The 20,771-nt window shown below is 37.9% G+C and overlaps 2 protein-coding genes across 9 annotated transcripts in view; one reads left to right on the top strand and one right to left on the bottom strand.

The window, feature by feature from the left end:
- Positions 1 to 19: 19 nt before the first annotated feature.
- Positions 20 to 8,119, top strand: PIGB (phosphatidylinositol glycan anchor biosynthesis class B). Its single transcript, XM_071755145.1, has 12 exons — positions 20 to 350; positions 437 to 569; positions 895 to 1,015; positions 1,576 to 1,680; positions 1,858 to 1,988; positions 2,596 to 2,736; positions 3,178 to 3,229; positions 3,613 to 3,824; positions 5,034 to 5,098; positions 5,946 to 6,156; positions 6,894 to 7,074; positions 7,646 to 8,119. Exons 1-12 carry the CDS (start codon positions 20 to 22, stop codon positions 7,766 to 7,768), a joined length of 1,806 nt encoding a protein of 601 aa, XP_071611246.1. The 3' UTR covers positions 7,769 to 8,119.
- Positions 1,047 to 20,771, bottom strand: part of CCPG1 (cell cycle progression 1) — a 31,450-nt gene continuing 11,725 nt past the window's right edge. Inside the window, exons 6-13 of one of the 8 annotated variants that reach the window (XM_071755122.1) lie at positions 19,879 to 19,974; positions 16,519 to 16,773; positions 15,158 to 15,169; positions 12,696 to 12,734; positions 12,466 to 12,587; positions 10,045 to 11,453; positions 8,763 to 8,851; positions 3,724 to 3,891 (exon numbers count right to left, since the gene is read on the bottom strand). In XM_071755122.1, coding sequence (XP_071611223.1) covers positions 3,881 to 3,891; positions 8,763 to 8,851; positions 10,045 to 11,453; positions 12,466 to 12,587; positions 12,696 to 12,734; positions 15,158 to 15,169; positions 16,519 to 16,773; positions 19,879 to 19,974 — 2,033 coding nt within the window. In that variant the 3' untranslated portion in view covers positions 3,724 to 3,880. Of the gene's footprint in view, positions 3,892 to 8,107; positions 8,852 to 10,044; positions 11,454 to 12,465; positions 12,588 to 12,695; positions 12,735 to 15,157; positions 15,170 to 16,518; positions 16,774 to 19,878; positions 19,975 to 20,771 lie in introns of those variants that run through there. The other 7 variants (XM_071755119.1, XM_071755120.1, XM_071755124.1 and 4 more) reach the window with 7 other exon arrangements.

The following is a 20,771-nucleotide window of genomic DNA, read 5'->3' as shown; positions in this document are numbered from 1 at the left end:
TCTGGCCCCAGCCGGGGAGATGGGACGGGGGCGGGAAGCACGGCACGGCACGGCACGGCACGGCACGGCACGGCACGGCACGGCACGGCACGGCCCCGAGCAGCCGCTCTGCCGGCCCAGGCGCCCCTCACCTGAAGGACGGGAGGCTACAGAGCGACCGGAAGGAAGCCCGCGCCTGTGGGCAGGCGCCTGCGCGGATGCCTCAAGCCCAACCCCGCCCCCGCCGATGGAGGCGGCCGGGGAGCTGCTGGCGCGGGCCCGGGCGCGCAGGCCCGAGGCGGTGCGGCTCCGCAAGCGGCGGTCGGTGCGGTACAGCGCACCCGACGGAGCCGCCGGGCAGCGAGGCGCCGGTAAGTGGGGTGGGGTGCGGTACGGTGGGGGGGCGGCTCCCTCGTAGGGGCACCGACAGCCATTCCTCCTCCTCCTCCTCTCGCAGGCGCTGCCGGCGGGACCGCGCCGCTGCTGGCGCTGAGCGTGGTGCTGCGGGCTCTGAACTGTTTCCTGGTCCAGACCAGCTTCGTCCCCGACGAGTACTGGCAGTCGCTGGAGGTGGCGCACCGCATGGTCTTCAAATATCCTTGGGGTGCCGGCTCTCACGGCCCCCGCGCTATCACCCTCCCGAAAAGCTCGGGAATCGAGGCCGTGTCCCCTCCGGCCGGCCGAAACCGGGACACGGCTCCTCTTCTGGTACCGGGAGTCACCGCCGCGGTGCGGGGACTGGGGGAAGCTTCATTAGGGTTCGGACACGGGAAGCAAGGGGTAAGCTTGGCCAGTGAGAGAACCCCCCTGCTCCAGGCCACAAGGGTGAATTGTCTCGGCCCGGACGAGTCCGCAAATTGCACAAAGCGAACAGAAGCTTTGTCTCAGTTGTTCACAATCTCTCCTTAACATCAGTAATTATGGCTACCTGACCTGGGAATGGGCAAATGCCTTACGAGGCTATTCCTACCCCCTGATCTTTGCAACTATCTACAAAGCTTTACAACTTCTGGCTGTGGATGATGTTCAGCTGCTGGTGAGTCTAATCAAAAACACATCTACTAAAATTCAATTTAAAAGCAATGTATTTAAACTCAGTGTATTTTTATCATTGGCCAGGTAAAACACAAAGCTTTGAATGTGGCAATTTGAGACAGATGAGCAGAGACCTCACGGGTGCAGAACTCATTCACAGGGTCCTGGGCACAGTACTGACACCCATGGCTGCAGAGGATTATTCTTGGCCTTCATCAATCTCCTTAAGTTTCATAGCACATTAGCCACTACATCATCATTGCTCAGTGGTTCAGCTTTCCCAAGTGTTTAGCAACACATTCATATACTAAACTCAGTAACAAGAGCCCATTTTGTCTTCTCTTGGAGATGAAAAGTAAGGAATTCTACCTCCAACTCCTGAACATTGTCTTTGATTTGGCAGAAATATTATTCATCTCAAAGGACCTTACATAAAAAGGAACAGAGAATATTCACTTACTATTTTTATGTCTGAAGTAATTCACTAATCCAGTAGTCCTCTCTTTGAATTTGGAATTTAACAGGTTTGTTGCAAGCCAAGTGTTCTCTCTGCTTACACAGATATGGATTCCTAGACTAGCACAGGCAGTGCTGGCAGCTTTTGCTGATGTGAAGCTTTATTCATTAGTGCAGCACCTCGAAAATGCAGAAACAGCAAGGTGTGTGGTAAGTATCAGCCTTTAAAAAAAATTCTGCATGTTAATAAAGACTGTTGCAGTGTAAACAACAGCACAATGGTGAGCTACACATTGAAGAATTAATATTTCATTTAAATACTTCATTTAAAACTACAGAACTTGTTCTGACATTTCCCCCTGTGCATCCTGTTGTAATTATTTTCAGTACTTCTGCCAGCTGTGTTCATGGTTTACATGGTATTCCTGTACCAGAACTCTAACAAACACCATGGAAACTCAGCTCACCATTTTTGCTCTGTCCTACTATCCAATAAAAGGTTCAAAGATGGGGAACAGGTAAGAAACTTTTAACAGTGCTCATCATTTTTAGCTTGCAATAACACAAATCTAATGATCCCATCTAAAATGCTAAACTTTTATCTTAAAATACAAGGCAACCAAACCCACCTCATTCACGTAGCAAAGAACAGCATTGTGACATTTCCTCTAGAAATTATTTTGAAGTCATGATACAGCTGGTAGATAAAATTACTATTCTCCAGTTCCCTCATGCAAATTATCACTTTATGGGAGACTTTATACGACTGGAATTTGTGCTCAGTTGGAAAGAGATAATAAAAGTATGTTTGGGTTGAGACAGAAGTGAATTTGTGGTCACAACTTTCTTTACCAGCTGTCTATTTTGAAGCAAGTATGTGCTTTGAGTTAGCAACTCAATTGCTAATAAAGGAATTATGCAGGTGTCAGCCTTCCAAGCAAAACAGAGTATCTGTAGTGAGAGAATCAAGATTAGGTGCAGTATGAAAAATTTCTGGTCACAGATGCAATAAGATTTAAATTGCTAAAATGTCACTCTTGGCAAAAGAAATCAACCAAATATTTTTCATGAACTCTTTTTATATATCTCATTCATATATATCTTTATATATATATCTCATTCTAGTTGCAAATATTTAGTCTTGATAGCCCTTGCAGCTGTTACTCGTCCCACTGCTGTTATCCCATGGATACCACTGGTCTTCAGTCATTTTTTGCAAGAACAGAGGAAAGCAGACCTCATCCTACACAATTTCATCCCAGTTGGGTAAGTTTATTTCTGAATTTAAACTATGACTGGGCATAGCTGTGGATTAATTTTTACCACTGAAAAGGCAGGCAATCCAAAAAAAGCTGATTTCCTGTGAAAAAAAACTAAAAACAGAAATACAACCCACCAAGGAAGAAAAAAAAAAAAAAAAGTCCTTTTACAAAAGTTTAAAGAAGGTGCAGGCTTCCTTTGAATTCATGGATATGCTGCAAAAAAGCACTAGGAGAGATTCCATGAGGATGGTAATTAGACAGCATTCCAGCTTCATCTGGGATTGTTCCAAGGATACCAGATGATGGCTATGAGTGTGGATAATCTCAGAAGAGATTAAAAATAAGTAACTCTTCAGGGAGTTTTGAAAGCTATTTGGAAAAAAGCAGAATCTGATTCAAAAGCAATTTAGGCAGTATCAGTGCAACCAACTTTTCATTTTTGCAGATTGGTGACAGTAGGAGCCTCTTTAATAGTTGACCGTGTGTTTTTTGGTGAGGTAAGTTGCTTTAAACTTGACATATCAGAAGACTGGGTTTTAGCATTTTAACATGGATAGATATTTCAGAATTCTTCAACTTCTGTGACTGTGTCTGGCTTATGATCTCTAAATATATGGTAAGCTATAAACCCTCCAACACTTGACTTCCCAGTTGTTTTAAATGACAGACTCAGTGTGCTCAGCTCTCAATAAATGAATAGTAATCAACAAATGACAAAAATTACACACTTCTGTGTTTAATTGCTAAATATAGGGAGGCTTAGTAGAAAAAACAAGAATGAATGAAGGTGAAGGCCAGTGATGACTCTGTCATATGATTTAGTTGTTGGTTTTCACTTTGGTTTTGTATTTAACTTACTCTCCTCCCCTAAATTTCCCAGTGGGTACTGGTTCAGCTGAACTTCTTGAAATTCAACGTGCTGCAGAATTTGGGAACATTTTATGGATCTCACCCTTGGCATTGGTACTTCACTCAGGGACTACCAGTCATCTTGGGTACCCATTTGCCTTTCTTTATTCATGGCTGTGTTCTGGCACCAAAAAGGTATCACATCTTTCTAATGACAGTGATTTGGACAGTGTTGATATACAGGTAATTTCTCCTAAGTGCAACCACTGTCTGTCACTGGTTGTGTTCTTTTTCAAAGCTCACGTTCTCTCTAGAACAAAAAAGCATAGTATTAAGGTTAAGTGATAGAAAATTTTAAACTATTCAAATAAGCCAAGAAAAACAGTCAATTATAAATTACTTCATAGAATTCTAGGTAATACTACTTCTTGTATTGTTATTAAACATGTATTTTTAGAATTGCTTAGACCCTTAAAGAGCAAAGTAGTTCAGCAGGAAATTCAATGGGAAATGAAAAAACCCACACAATCACATAACAGGTATTTAAGTAACAATAGGTGGAGAACTGTGTTCACTAGATGCCTGTTAACAAACATAACATTTCATTTGGTTCTTTAAAACAGCCCCAGTAAGATGAGAGATGCTTAGGACTCTAAGACTTGCTCCATTCACAAGTCTACACACAGCTTTTAATATTTATCATAGGACTGGACTCTATCTCAAGTTGAGAAATGGAAGAGAAGGTAAACTGTTACTAAAGCATCAGAATTAATGGTAGATTAAACAAGAGAAACACATTCAGGCAAGAAAAGATATGGCAAAATTAATAAATACTAAGTAATAAATGGTATTGCACTGAAATAGTAACAGAATACAGCAAAACAGTAGCAAGGCCACAAATGCCATCTCTTTTTTAAGTTCAACTCAAAACTAGATGTTGCTTTAGTTGTTTTAGGCCTCTTTTTTTTGTCTCCTAGTCTTGTAAGACCCTGGTTCATGCCCGTGACCAAAAAAAGCCCCCCAGATTGGCATGGGAAAGCATGTAAAGCTGTATTAGCAGAGGTGAATGTTACTTTGTTAGATACCAATGTGTACTTGAATCCTAACTTGCCACTCACTTTTTACTGTATTTTATTACAGAAAGCAAATTGGTAAAGTTCTACCTAAGTTGTATTTATTAGTCATAGAATCAAACCACTTAAAAGCTAGATTAGTAGCCAGGTACTTTTATTAGTGTTTGGTTTAAACTTGCCAAAAAATCTTAATTCAAATGTACTCATTAAGTTCTTAAAAGTGACAATTTGTATTTTTACACTAAACTGCTTCAATGCCAAAAGCTTTTTAGTACATGCAAGTGCTTTTCTTACAGGCCTCCATGCTCTAAAATATATTTGTCAGTACAACTAATACATTTAACTTCATTGCTGTAGCACTGTGTCTGTTTTATTACAGCATGCTAAGCCATAAGGAATTTAGATTCATCTATCCAGTACTACCATTTTGCATGGTTTTTTGTGGTAAGCATTGATTTAAAATGTCTTGCAACCTTCCTTTTAAATAATTCTTACCTAAAGAGAACCTATTAATAGTCAATGTAGGCCTATTCAACCTTGTTTCTTGCAATTCAGTAAAGGTGGTTACAGAGCTGGGCTGTATAAAGTATTTTTATCTCCTAATACTGATTTAATAAGGGTTTCCAGAGTGTTTGTAATGTGCATCTGGCTTCTATGCCAGGTTCATCCAAGCTGGGATTGTGAGAAACAGGCTTATATAGCTATCTCCCAGCAGCAGAAATGTCATCCTATTATTAGCCCCTTCAAGAAAAGCTGGGATGGGAGATGGGAAAAAATAGAGGAGGAAGCTTTTCCAAGGGTAATAGCTCAAAATTTAGTAACCAGAAGAGAATGCTGTAGCTTTCAGCATGTTGAATAAAAAGAATACCACAGCCATAGCACCAAAGAACATGTATTTGGCATTTATTCTGGCACTACTTGGACATGTGTGCATCAGAACACATCAGTAAATTAATACCATTAATCCAGCATACTGAGTGGACTGGTTTTTCCTCACAAGGATTTATAATTAAGCTCTGGAGAGACAAAGCACCAACTTTGGAATCGTACTTGTGTCATTCAAAAGACTGGGATCAGCTTAACATTTACCCTGTTAAATCCAAGAGTTAATAAGGGCAAAGTCTAAACTTTGCATTTCCATTTAAGGAGTAAAGACTGGAAAAACACTACTAAAATACCTCAGAGCAAGCTATTGTTACACACTGAGTAATGTTTTCCAGTAAGTTACGAAACATTCAAAAAGTGTGTGGAACTGATAGTATTTATCACTAAAACTTAAATCTTTTTCAAGGGTATTCTTTGAAACACCTGAAAGCATGGAAGAAATCTGCAGCAAGTTTCCTGCTTTTATCAAACTTACTGCCAGCCCTGTACACAGGTTTGGTTCACCAGCGAGGCTCTCTGGATGTTATGAGTCACATTCAGCAACTCTGTTCAGACTCTCACCAGTCACAGAGTTTTGTCTTCATCATGATGCCATGCCACTCTACTCCATTTTACAGGTATTAAAATAGTTAGGACTGTATTACATTAACAACCTTACACTTCAACAGCAATTTATTTTTCTAAGCTTAAATTGAGATGGGTAGATGAATACAGAAAGAGTTTTGATTTTGCAGACTTAGAAAAGGGGAATAAGCTAAATGTTTGTATCACAGAAAAAAATTCACCAGCTAAGCTTGTAAGGGTTTTGTATGAGGACATGCAGCAACTGGCTTGTGAAAGTTATTTGTATTGTTTTGTTATGGTATTTGTAGCAAAATTAAAGAGTAATTGTTACAGCCAAAATGTACTAATTTTACCTTTACTTATGCTGCTAGAGAGTAAAGAAACATAAATACAATATACAGTGACTGAAGTCACTATTGCAAAAAGTTTGCAGTAGATCCTAGCCAGTAAACAAAATATTAAAGAAGATACAAACAGTGACACTGATATAGGAAAAAAAACCTTTTTAAGAAACTGATGTTATGCTAATGGTACTTTCTTTAAGATAAATCTGCTTTTAGTGAACTGCTAAAAAAGTAGTCCCAGCAGTCTGGAGCCAAATCCACTTGTTCTATCTTTGCTTTCATATTAAGTATAGAAGGAAAGAAAATAATGGGGCATGGGGGGGGATGATGGGAAGAATTATTTAATTTTGGTTTTGGCTGCAGGATCTTTTAAGTTATGAGTAATTCTAAACCTTAGGTACTGGTCAGCTAATCCTGAAGTGTTTGTTTTGTTTTCCTCCCTCCAGTCACGTTCACTGTCCTCTAAAAATGAGATTCCTTCAGTGTCCCCCAGATCTAAGTGGGAATGAGAGCTATATTGATGAAGCAGATGGATTTTACTCTAATCCACTTGGGTGGCTTAATAAGGAGTTTTACAATGATACATTATTACCCAGTCACTTGATCTTCTTCAGTGTGCTGGAACAGGTATGGTAACTGCATAAGGAAGCAAACTAGTGTTGAAGTCAAGTTACAAATAAATTATTGGGGGGGAGGGGGTATAGTCAGGATTTTTAAAAATAGTTATCCACAACTTTTTAAAACACAGCTTAAAGAAAATTGAGCCCATCTAGTCAATAATATAGTATAGATTACTTAACATTCATGTGTACACTCTTCTGGTGTGCAAATTCTGTAGCCCATAAAATCATGTTTTGTGGAATTCTCCCTCAGTCCAAAATAAAAACATTGCTGATTTGTGGTCTGTCACTGGAACCACATACTTTTAAGCAATTAACAAAGACAAGTAAAAATGCCTGCAAAATATCTTTTTTCTCCCAATTCTTTTATGAATTTCATGTGTTCAGAACAACAGCATCTGGGGAATATTGACTCCAGACAGGATTAGTACCTCTTTTTCAAGCAATCTTTCCTAAAATACAGGATAAAACTTCCAGGGGACAGTTGAACTGATGGTTTTCAGAAGACTTTGGAACACTGTTCTGATGCTCCTAACTGAAGTTTCTGACTGTGGAAACTAATGTATGTTCATTTACAGGAAATATCATCATTTCTAGCTTTAAGGGGCTATGAGAAAACAGCCACTGTCTTTCACACTCATGTACCTCAAGGCCGAGTTGGAAGCCACATCTATGTCTACAGGAAAAAAAACTGGAATTAATCATACCTGAGGATCAGTTTCTAGGCTTAAAGAGATGAGTTTTGCACAGCAGCACTATGCTTAGAAGAGCTGGTACTGCAGAAGGGATTGAGTAGAGAGTCTGACACAGGGTAAGTGAAATGGGGGAGTCTGATGAGTGGGGACACCCAAACCTCTTCCTGGGGCAGCTTCAGCAGCTGCATGGCAGGGTGGGGGTGCTGACCTGTGTATGTTACAGCACTAGGAAATATCAGGAAGACCAAAAAGTTACCATATGGCTACTGAATAAGAAATTACACAGGGCTGGACCATTTTTATGTAACTGTACAGCTATGCTAAGTTTGTTTTATAAATAAAGACTTTTACCCACAATTGACTTTTTATTTTTGTTCTACAATATGCAGATATGCAAGACATTTCAAGTGCTCAAATCAGCAAGCTGATTAGAATGTAGCACAGCAAATTCTTTACAATTCAACAGGCTTTTGAAGTTCCCCCCCCCCAAAGACAAGAAGCAAGGATAAGATTACAAAACACTAACAAACATTACCATAATGTAGGCCTATTTTTTGAAGGATGAGATGAAGTTAGTAAATCAAACGTTGGAATTAATTATTGGTATGTTATGCATGACTCAAGCTTGAACTACTCTAATGGAATGCAATTAAGCATATTTTTCACATACAGAGAGTCATTGCATGCCTAGTTTCTGCAACAATACTGCTGGCACCCAAACTATCATCACTTCCAGAGAACAGTTAAAAGCAGCAATACAGAGTATGCAAATTAGAAAGCCTGACTTCTGCCTTTTAACAAAAATGTGTAAAAATCAAATCGTTTAGAGAAAAAACTTGCATCTTGCTGCTTTGTTTCCAGAGAGGATATGAATTACGAATTCTAAGCTTAATTTTACCATAAATTACTCAATATTTTGGATCAAAGGGTAATTGGCCCAATTCTATTTCAAGATTTGCCATGTGTCTTCCATTAGTGCGACCATGTTTATGCCATTTACCTTCTCTTTTATTACGGTGATGGTACTTCTGAGCTTGTTTTTCATGTCTGGAATTTTCAGTTTGTGTAAAAGGTGGCCTTTTGGGTCGACTGCAAGGAGTAAACAAAAGCTTATTACTTCTCTTACAAAGGCATCTTTCAAAAAGCATTTTGAAACACAGTTATATTTTCAAGAACAGCTTTTAGCATGTGAAGCTTGACTGAAATGAATAATATTCATAATAAGAAGTAGTCCTTTCTCTTGTAAGCAAAATGGGGGGGGGAGCATGTATTTGTTTAAACCATAGATTAGATAGCATATTTCAAAAATTCTTTCTAAAAATAAAAATGCTCTACAGCCAGCTGCCCAAAGTTCTTCAAATTATCCCTATTGTGAAGCTTGCAGTGAGGTCTCAATCTATTTTTTCAGTTATTCTGTTCCATTCTGCCCTATAAAAATAGTGAAAACTTCACAGACCCTTAGGGAAAGCCTGCTTTATATAAACCCAGGCACTTCTGAAGCTTTCTTGTACAGTAAGTACATTTATACAGAAAGGGGGCACTGACAAACCCCTTTACTCACCTGTTGCAGTTTTTTGATACAAACAGACCCATTGTACTACTTGCTGTTACCATATGACCAGTGTCTCTACCCTTCTACTAAGCTAAGGCCATTTTCATCCTCAGTATCATACAAGCTTCTGTATAACACTATCAGTAAATAAATTTGAAATCATGTTTCTGCAGACTGAATTCAAGTACTTATGATTATTTAAATAAATCAAAAATTCACGTTAATTTTAATAATAAGTAAGAAGTACTGGGACTATAAAAACAAAACTTATGCCACGTGCTTCCTAAAACTACACATTAAAAAGACTGCTTTGTAGCTGATAATAGTAGGTTCCTCATGGTTCAGCTTTCAATAAGAGAAAGTACTACCTTGCATAATATTTAGTAACTCCAAAGTAGTTAAGTATTCAGACTTGCTGTTCCAATAGCACACACAAAATAATAAGCAACTGAAGCCCTAAAGAGAAACCTGACTGAGGAACTGCACCTTGATCTAAATGTTTTGCACTGAACACCACCAGCCCAGGAGTAAGTTCTGTTTTGCCTTCACAGACTACAGGTACATCAACTCCAGATCTACTTTATATAACACAACCCAGTATTTCCACTGAGCCACTCAGAAAGTCTTCCAGTGCATGTATGTACATACATGACAGAAGACCAAAGACATTACTTGTCTTTACAAAGACTATTTCATTGTGTTAACAAATTCAGGAAACATGGGAACAAACCTGGGTCCATATTGGGGTGAATTATCATAATGAAAGTAGTATCTGTAGATGTATTTGTCCAAATCCTCAAAAACCTTTTCATTACTATTTTGATATTCCTTCATATCTTCCAGGTAGTCCTTGACATCATTAACAAAATCAGTGAACAGCATCTGGTCATGAATAAATACCCCATTATGAAAAAATTTATCGATGAAATTTTCTAGTTCTCTCCAGTGATGGAAGTTCTGGACAACCTGCTGCAAATACTTTTTCATCAGCCGACTAAATTCATCCACCCTGATAGGATCCGATTCTCTGTTAAAGAGACTTAGAAATTCTTGATGAGCACATTCAAAAATACCAGAGCAGCCCTTTAGGACAAAATGATGTTTTCTATTACACAAAGGATCATTGAGACATTTCTGTGAATCTGTATCTTTTTCAAATGTTGTAAAGTGGTGTTTTCTGCCATCTTTGAACTCTTTTGTCGTGTCAGGTCCCCTGTAATGCGTGTGCTTCAGGTTCTCATAAGTGTTATGTTCACGGTAAAAATTTCGAGCTTTCTTGTTTGCCTCATATCTTTTGTCATTTGACTTCTTCTCCTTTTCATCAAAGATGTTTTTTGTGCTATCTTTGAAATGTCTAAATGTAGACTTTACAGAATCAGAGAACTTTTTCAGGTTTTCTTTCACTGCTTCCTTAGCCTGCTTTATCTTTTCTTTATGGTGTCTTACAAACTCTTTCGTGGAATTTTTCATGGCATCAAAAGTTTCTTTAACCGAACCAAAAAATGATTCCTTTGATTTCTTTTTAGCCTTACTTTGCCCTCTAGTGCCTTTCTTTTGTCCCTTTTCATTCATTTCTCGTTTTTCAGTTTGGTCTTTTGCTTCCACATACAGCTTCTCCCATAAGTCAGAACGCTGTTGCTCAAAGTTTAACTTTTTCTCTAGTTCTATCAGTCTTCCTCGCAGAGTTTCTATTTCTTGATTTGCTCTTAATGTGTCATCATCATCATTAGCACTGTCAGGTGTTTGATGAGAACTTAACTGCTCTAGTTCCTTTTTTAGACCTTCTGTAACAAGACGTTCTTTGTCCAGTTCTCTCCTTAACATCTGTGCCTCTGCAAAGAGTGTTTCCTTTTGCCTAAGAAAGTTGTGGTTTCTTTGCTTTTCTTCTTCCAAATGTTCCCTCAGTTTCTGATTTTCTATTACAATAGACTCGGTGCTACTACCTTTATCTTCTAAGTTTCTAATTTGTTGTCTTAGCTTCCTTAATTCTTCCTGCAGTGAGGCCAAAGCTTTTTCTTCCTTCTCTAGAGATTCTCTTAAATGCTGATTTTCAGCAGCAAGGCTTTTTTTTTGAGATTCAAAGGATTTCTTCACCACTTCAGTAGAGGTCAAACATGTGGCAAGATCTCCCTTGAGTGACTAATTAATACAAACAAAAAGAAAACAAGCAGAAATACTACAATCAGAATTGTTACAATTTCAGCTGGAAAGGTGAAAGAGTAAAGGTAGCCCAGACAGAGTTTGTCATTTTGGATGCAGTCACATGTGGTGCAGCAAGATGCAAAAATAGAGCTTAGTTTGTTTATCTCGGGCACACAAACACTTTCTTGGCAACAAAGATCATGTGAGAGGCTCCCCTTCCAAGCAGAGGTCATCACCCCTCCCTTGCATTGGCTTAACTAGCTGAAGCATAGGAAACTGGGTACATTAATTCATCCACCTAAAAAAGAAATGGAAATGTTTGTGTTTGCTGTTTATTTATGTTCAGCAAACTGGGTTTACAGATTACAAAACTAAATACATCAGCAGAAGCAAGGGAATTCAACAGTTGAGACAGAAATACAGGAACTGAACCAAATATGTTGCTGAAAATGTGTGTTCATGTAACTACAACCTAACACAAAAGGGTCTCCCCAGTCTCTTGGAATCCTTGGCAAACTCTAGAACTAAACATGTAGATGCTGCTATCAGCAACATAAAACTAAAAAAAATTTTAAAAAACACAAAACACACACAAAAAACCCACTCCCTCATCCTCCATCTCTAAAAGTATAGAAGTAGAGGTTAGGTATTAGAAAAAATAACCACTGACAATTTAGAAAGCAAATCTACAAAACCTGTAGGTTCAGCCTGTGACTAGGTTTATAGCAGCTTGTTCTGTATCAGCTGTCTTCATTAATGACAACCTTGCATTATGCCACAGGGAATGAGAATCTCTGTCCAGATAACTCCTGGATTACATATAAAACACCCCACATGTTTAAACACATTCCAATAACAAATTTAACCAAAATAGAAAAATCAAGGAAAATTATATTCACAGGAAGATCTTGAAGAAATGTAACGATACTGCAATAAATTAATTTCACTTTGTGTTAACTGTACACATAATGACAGTAATCCAATGGCTTCCAGCTAAATTTGTACCTACCCCCACTTTATGTTGCACTTTATCTCCTTGCTCCTGTTGGCACTGGTAAAGGTCATCCTTCAGATCCTTGAATTCACGTGTCTTTGTCACCAGCTGCTGACGTTTCTGGACCTGTATTGTACCTACAAAGTGAAATAAAATTTCTTTTGATAGTCTGCCTTACATTAGGTCATCAGAGGAACAGATGAACATAATCATAATTTTCTCTGAAAATTCAAAAGCATTCCTACCTTGCAATTTCTTCCCAGTACTTACTAGTAACTGTTTAGCTGTAACAAAATAAAAGATTATAAAACCAGATTGTTAAATTTTGGTTCTTCCAATGGCAAAAGGTCAAACAGGCCCAAAAATTCACTGTTACACTGTCTTATTTCATGATAACAAATGAAAGAATTATGGAACACTACAAAGAAATTACTTAGAAACAAACCAACAAAGGTTATGCAGGAAAGGATATGTGTCATCTTGGTTTTTCAGTGACATGCAAGCCAGTCAGGATAAATACACCATTACTCCATGCATTATCCATTTAGAACAACTTTTACTGTTAAATTACATAAATAGGAGGATGTTGGCACAGTATCTAAACTTCCATGCAGAAACACAATGGTGTAAGTATTGTATAAGTATATGCAGGCCCTGTCTTGTTATTCTTACCCATGGGAGAAGGCTGGAAAGTAAGAAAAGCTCCTGTTTTTTTAATTGTCAGATAAAGGCTGAGACACTTTTTCAGAAAAAATATCTTCACTGAACTAGCCACCAATCTTCTCTGTCAAGTAAAATTTCTTTACTGGTACTTCCCTATCTATACACTGTAAATCCTGACACTGATGTAGTTTTTATTTATTTGCTTTTAGAAAGATTCTCTTCAATGAACTCTATAGCAGGTGGCAACAGCAAGTTCCTTTCAAAACCAATGCACTCTACATGGAGTTCTGTTTGTAATGGAGTGGTGTATCATTTAACAAGAAAACCTATAGATACTTGTACACTGAGGAATTTTTTTTGCTCTTTATTTCTATTTAATGTATTGTCAAAAGCATGAACTTAAAAACACAGTGCTCTCTTAAACCAAGCTGAACTTCAGCTCCATTCAGCTGAAGGAAAGCAATGATTTTAAGTTTGCAGAGTCTTAATAAACACTTACTGGAAGTATAGATCCTTGCACAACTGAATTTAAGTATACTAACAGTAAATTTGGTCTCTATGTTTTATAGACACTTTTGAAGAAGTTCATTGATCCTAGGAAGCTGAAGGCTGCCTCTTAAAAATCATCAATTAGTGTAAAATGTTCATGTTAAGAGCAACCTGGATTACAGGAAGCCTCTTCAACTCTATTTCTTATCAAGAACTGTAATCTAATTACAGTCAGCAAAAATTCTATTTAGCAACACAGAAAGGGTAGCAAAGACACTGAAAAAGCATGTAGTGATTAGGTACCATTCCTCAGTAACTGATTTCTGCTGCCAGCTGGAACTTGACCAGGATCTTGAAGGAATGTATCCAAATCCCTGGCATTACAGCAAAAATCCCTTTGGCAGCTACTGATTAAAGAATAAAATTAAATACCTGAATATGCATAAAGATAAACTTCTGGCATGGACTTCCTTCCTAACTTTATCTTCTTCAGTAATCTATATTCCTGGAAAGCTTGCCCTCTTTCACATCTTCCTAGAGCATCCTAAAGCCAGCTAATTTAGTTTAATACTAATTAGGGTGCAATTACTGATTCAAATCTAATCCTAGTTGCTTTCTACATCTTGAGAAGTCTTAAAGGTGTCTTGAAGCCCTGGCTAAAGAGAAAACACTACCCTGACACCATTAACACACCACTCCTCCTTTCCCCCTCCTGCACCTCCCAAAAAAATAATTTCATAAGAAGCAAAGCTTTCCAATCTGCTTACATAACACTAAGGCTAACATTAAAAGACTGCTGTGAAAAACATTCACTACAAGCTGAATCCAAAAAAAAAAAAAAAAAAAAACAAGGCAGTCCTCTGGGGAGAGGGATTTCCTTTTGCAAATTTGTGCATAAAAGAAACAGACAAGAACCAGGTAGATGGAAAGCAGGGTTTGATTTTCTTTCTAGTGGTAGAAAGATAAGTTGACACATAAGCATGAACTTTCACTTTGAGAAGCAAACCCTAAAGCCACACAGGGTTGCCTTCTTTCTGCTAAGAATGCTGCTATGACAATTTCTATTTAGAAGGACAGATTCACTGAATGAGCAACTCAAAGTGAATCCTTTAATAAAGATATGACCCCAAGTACATTTCCAAAATGGATTTCCCATCAATAGATCTCAAAGTTTGTCAAAAGGACAATATTTATGATTAACCCCAATTTAAACACAGCAAAATTATTAACAGAAGTGAAACCTCAAGTTACCACCTCAAAGCACTAAAAATCAGTCAACTAATCATGCTTCTCTCTGCTTCTAGCATGCCAATATGCATCAATACATTTTTTACACCAGCTACTACAAGCAGCAGCTGCTAAATAAGTATTTTACACAACTGGATGAGTCATTCCTGTCATCCTGCATACACCAGTAAATCTTAAAACTTCTTTTTTTTTTATGTAAGTATGCATACATATATGGATGTGTGTGTGCACACATACACAAGCACAATTCAAAAAGGAAATCTTAATGCAAGCACAGCATCCACAGTGCATCACTCAAGACTCTTACCTTCAGGTATACCTAAGAATGAAAAACCAAGTCAGGGTCGAGTGAAAATTAGTATAAATTGCAAATTAAAAGTGAAAATTTAGATCCCTAACAATTAGTCAAAATCAAACCCAATTAGAATCGTATTCCCAATCTCAATTGAATCACAAGTCTTATGAAGACAGTTTCATATAAAATTAAAACTGCACTGGAAAAATTACTATTAAAAATAAATGCCACCATTTTTATCACAATACAGAAGATGAGGATTCCACTATGTAGATTTAGATCTGTAATGAGTTCTGCTGTTTTGTTGAATGTATGTAATAATCTATATAATGCTTACTTCAGGCAATGCATAGGAAAACTGCTCATACCCTGGATTCCCCAAAACTATTCTGCAACTGCAAGGGCAACTACAGCATATTCATCTCCACTGGAGAGAGAAAAATACTGATACTATGAACTCATGTAAGAAATGTGTCTGCCTCTTACATTTACCAGAAAACTACATGTGGGGAAAAAGCTTGAAATGACAGTGTGAACACTGCTGAGAACAATGAGCACATATTTAAAAAAAAAAAACAACCCAAGAAGAGGTGTAAAATGAAGGTTACACACTGTAATATGAAAACAATAAATTTCTATCTGGAAGACCAACAAACAGGTAATTTAAATTAATTTTGAAGTAAAGTATATTAAATACAATTATAGCACTGAATAGCCTCCCTGTACTACCCATATACTCCCAGTTGCTTTTTATGTTTTATAGCTCAGGATTGTTAGCAGAGAACAAGGAAAAAAAGAAGAGTCACAATAAAATGGTATTTGCTATGCAAGATGTTTGATTCTGTGTATTTGGTTTTCATAGAATGGGCTGGGTTGGAAGGGACCTCAGAGCTCATCAAGTCCAACCCTTGATCCACTCCCCCCGTGGTTCCCAGCCCATGGCACTGAGTGCCACATCCAGGCTCTTTTGAAATATCTCCAGGGATGGAGAATCCACCCCTTCCCTGGGCAGCCCATTCCAATGGCTGAGCACCCTCTCCAGAAAGAAATTCTTTCTAATGTCCAACCTAAACCTCCCCTGGCACAACTTGAGACCTCTTGTGCCCTCTTGTCTTGCTGAGAGTTGCCTGGGAAAAGAGCCCAACCCCCCCCTGGCTCCAACCTCCTTTCAGGGAGTTGGAGAGAGTGATGAGGTCTCCCCTGAGCCTCCTCTTCTCCAGCCTCAACACCCCCAGCTCCCTCAGCCTCTCCTCATAGGATCTGTGCTCCAGTCCCTTCCCCAGCCCAGTTGCCTCCTTTGGACCTGCTCCAGCACCTCAATCTCCTTCCTGAGCTGAGGGGCCCAGAACTGGACACAGTTTCACTAAACTTACCATAGAAGTGTCCAAAGCCCATGCTGATTGCAATCACCAAGGCCAGGATGATGCATCTGTTAAGGCCACTGCTGAACTGGCGTTTGTGCTGCTCTTCTCTGGGAGGTTGAGGCTCTGGTTCAGCAGGTGCCAGCCCCTCAGCCTCTGAGCCAGAGGTCAGCCTCCTCTTAGCCCGACGTTTCCGTACGGCAGGACTGGACTGATCGCTGGTTTCATCGCTACTCGACTCCTCATTGCTGCCCTGAGATGAAAAAACTGAAAACAAACCAAGAGCAGTCTTTAAAATGCATGAGTCGTTGCTTTAAAAATCAAATTTGAGTAGCAAAATCCATCCTATTTATGCAAAATTTGGGATTTATCTTGGAGAACATTGATAAAACAAAATTCTCAGTGTGCTAGTTTTATGTTGGATGTCACGCAAGGAAAGCTTCACCTCCAAAGTTAGAAATTTTTTAAAAGAAAAGACAGAATCAAGAAATTGTCAGCAAAAGTTTTTCCTTTTGCCTAAGAAAGTTGTGGTTTCTAAGAAAGTGTTTGTTTCAGACAATCCTGCCTCTAAAAGCACCTGCATGTTCTGTCTCTGCAAATTCTTAGACATAGAATGGTTCAGAATTCAGCTTCCCTGGTCTTACAGACACTGAGACTGAACCATTTCACAACAAAAAGCAGCAACAAGGCTTGCTAAAAAAAATAATACTAATAGAAAGCTTCCTAAGATAGACATGGGTTTATTATATTGTCTCAAAAAACTTAATTTTGTGATCTACCTGCAGAGAAAATTCCATTCAAGCTCCATTAATGTAGGTATTACAAATATCCAAAGAAAGCTTTGCATTCGTGCATAGAATTAAATATGTACTTTTTTTAGATTCAATATCTATGACACACTACTACTACTATCTTTACCTACCTTTCAAAAAAAAGGCATTTTCAACTACTGCACAGGAAAAGAACCACTCAGGTGCTCCTGTGTTTGCTCCTCCCTAACACACTGACTCCAAACCCCTTCTTTTAGCTGACTGTTTTGGAAAATTAAATCAGCCAAGATTTGAGATAGGAACAAATTTCAACATGAAAAGAATATCTTATAGTATTTTTATAAAATGGTATTTATCATACCACTTGTGTGTTCATGTTCCTGTGGCCTCAAAGCTATATATTCCAACTGGAAAAATAACAAGCAGAGCTGTAATTGCTTCTTGCTCTTGGTGCTTGCTGCATGTACTGTAAATACATTTCTATAATCCATTATAGAAATAATGATTATTTCAACTTCCTGCCTTGAAAGCATCATTTTCAAGTGCAGGGCAAATATCACTGGAGAAGGAGTAGCAGGGGGAAAAAGAAGCTTTCAAGCATCTATATTCATGTACCTAATTCACATGCCTTAAATACATTCAATGTGATCAATGAAGCCTCCAGCACCTGACAGAGTGCTCCTGCTCAGACACTGAATCTGATGCCTGCAATTAAACAGCACTAATGCCCCTTCTAGAAATCTGGCTGCTCATTTTCCTATTAGAGATCATCACTCAAATGTAAAAAGATAAATAAAGAGTTTTGGTACTTGAAAATTTCACAACGGAAAATCATTTGTTTGAGCCAAGCCATGAACACATCCCTGAATAGACAGGAATCCCAAGCAGCACTACCCATTAAAAGAAACTAAAATTCTTCACTTAAAAAAAAAAAAAATTAACTTAAACAGAAGTGATTTCATCAATAATCAAAATATTACCAAGTAGTATCTGGATTACAATTCTTATTTCAGACTCCACAGACAAGCAATGTGTCAGATAATGAAAGATAACTTCCTCTCTTACTTAAAAATCATTTTTAGTCCATTAGTCAAACCAGACTGACCAAGACACTGCAATAAAGACAAATCTGACATGCAGATTCTTAGATTAATTCAAATAGCCTGGCAGAAAGAGACACTATTTGAGAATTGGTTATTTAAGCAGACACACACTTTGCAATCCTGGACAATAAAGACCAGTGCTCAGAAATTAGTCAGGAGACACCTATTTTCACCAGAAAGCAATGGTCAGACATTAGGAAGGATTACAGAGGACACACTTCATCAGACAGGTGTTACTAGTGCTTAGATGAGGTTTTTCAACAGCCAAAGAAGTTTACACATCTGGAATAGAGAAGTACTTAAGGAACAAGCTGCTTCAAGCCAAATGGGAAATTCTTTGATACACACTGGACAATGAAGTGTAGGAAAGGAAAACAAAGTAGACAATCAGAAATCAAAGGGAAAAAATTGTAAGAGAGCCTGAGATATTCCTAAGGACCTACTGGCAAGCTGTCACCAGCATTACATTTTCAGGGAAGAATGACATTGCCTTACAACTGCTGTAAGACTTGAGTTTACCATTAACAGGGTGAATGTTAATATAAAAATAAAACCAAATGCACAAAAAATTAATAAATAAAAAAAATAAATAAAAATAATTTAAAAATAAAATTTAAAAAATTAATATAAAAATAAAACCAAATCCACAGCAGCAGTCCAAAATTCTAGCTTCTGCTATGATGCTGAAGTGTCAGAGCTACACTAGGAACCAGATGAAATAAGAGCATCTTTTAAGAATGTTATTTTCTTTGACATTTCTGCAGACATGTCCCAAGCCTAGATGCAGTTAATTTCAGTATATGAGCACTTGTACTGGTCAACTTAATTCACAAAACAATATTAAAACATTTCCTTTTGCACAGTGAAAACAGCCTAAGCAAGAATTTGTTTGCAAATGAGTGGCAGAAAATCTTTGTAGGATGTTTTAATATCTACATCAAGAATATCTGAAACTTACCCTTTTCCAACATGACAGAAAACTCAATGCTAAGTAAATGGCAAAGATTTCCACTGCCAAAACGTGGCACGGAAATTTTGACTGCTGAAACTTTGGCATTAAAAAAAAAATGCAAAAGTACTCCAGACATTTCCTGTAATACTTGGTAAATCAAATGCACAGCACTAAACACTGTGCTGAAACCAGCTGAAGTTAGAAGTTAGAAAGAAGAAATTATTTTTGCTAGTCACACATAAATGTGGAATCCTATCAAAAAACATTCATTTTAATGGTTAAGCACACATTAAAATGCATCACAAAGCTTACTGACCACAACTCACGTTTGTGTAAATGCACATAAATGTTACGTGTAAGTGTAGCACTTTTCAAAAAGGAAAATAAAAGGGGGACAGCTTAGCCAAATTCTTCAGTAAGGACTGGCTTTCAGCATCTCTTTGGAACACGAAGATCAAGTCAGATTGCCACCCATAATTTTATGAACACTCCATGCAAGCCATAAGCAATCAGCTTTACACAAGCTGATCAAATTTAATCACACCACCTTGGAAAGGAAGACTGCGAGATACATGCTCTTTCACCTCATTTCCCCAGCCCCTTACACAATCAGGAATCTTCCTCAGCTTCACCAGCCAACTGGCTTTTGTGTACAAAAACATAGGGGGAAAAAAAAACAGAACATTTTTAGAACTCAGCCTTAAGTTAAAAAACAAAGTCAACCAAATTTTAAATTAAAAAATTAAGTCATCCAGAAGACTAAAAGAAGACAACAGCTTTGCCACAAATCATCACTGATCATAATCTGAGGCTTAGCTGTCATTTTCTGGTTCCAAGGGATACCACAGAGATACATGAACCTTAAACAATGATACATGAACCTTTTTGCTATTTCTAAGATAAAAGAGTACTTTAAGAAAAATCCTGCTCTTGTAATAAACTTACTGAAAGGTAAAAAGCAGTTACACAGAAATTTTAGAGAGAGCTGAGAAAACAGAAAAGATTACAAATAAGCAGCCAGAATTAAATTAAATTTTTTTTAAGAATTAAAAAGGAGGACCAGAGAACTAGAAAGAGTAACATAACAGTAAGGTTCTTTGTTTGGGTTTGCTGGTTTTTGTCTGTTGTTTTTTTTTTTTTATTTGGCCAAATATTCATATTCTTCCTTCTGAATATCACGTGTTGTTTTTCTGCCAAGTACTGGGAGTATATTAAACATATATCTTCTACATAGCTATGAAGGTAAGCAAAGAAGTTCTTGTAGTCATGCTGCAAGTTATGGTCCCAAAAATCAATCCTTTCCCAGCTGCTAGTTAAAAATGCCAGAAGAAAACCTAGAATTATTTGATGAACTACAATTAATTTTAACTCTGAAAAATACACTAGAAATTAACACACACTGGAACAAAGTTTTCAAGTTAGGAAACCCAGAGTTGTCCT

The sequence above is a fragment of the Heliangelus exortis genome, chromosome 11 (assembly GCF_036169615.1).
Source record: "Heliangelus exortis chromosome 11, bHelExo1.hap1, whole genome shotgun sequence".
Taxonomy (NCBI): Eukaryota; Metazoa; Chordata; class Aves; order Apodiformes; family Trochilidae; genus Heliangelus; species Heliangelus exortis.
The sequence above is the reverse complement of the archived record's forward strand: the minus strand, read 5'-3'. Positions and strand labels throughout refer to the sequence as shown.

Bases quoted from the DNA above. Each gene is read 5' to 3' on its own strand.
- PIGB (XM_071755145.1), top strand. From the start codon at position 20: ATGGGACGGGGGCGGGAAGCACGGCACGGCACGGCACGGCACGGCACG. The intron at 5,099-5,945 runs GTAAGCATTGAT...ATCTTTTTCAAG, and splicing joins ATTTTGCATGGTTTTTTGTG to GGTATTCTTTGAAACACCTG. The intron at 6,157-6,893 runs GTATTAAAATAG...TCCTCCCTCCAG, and splicing joins CACTCTACTCCATTTTACAG to TCACGTTCACTGTCCTCTAA.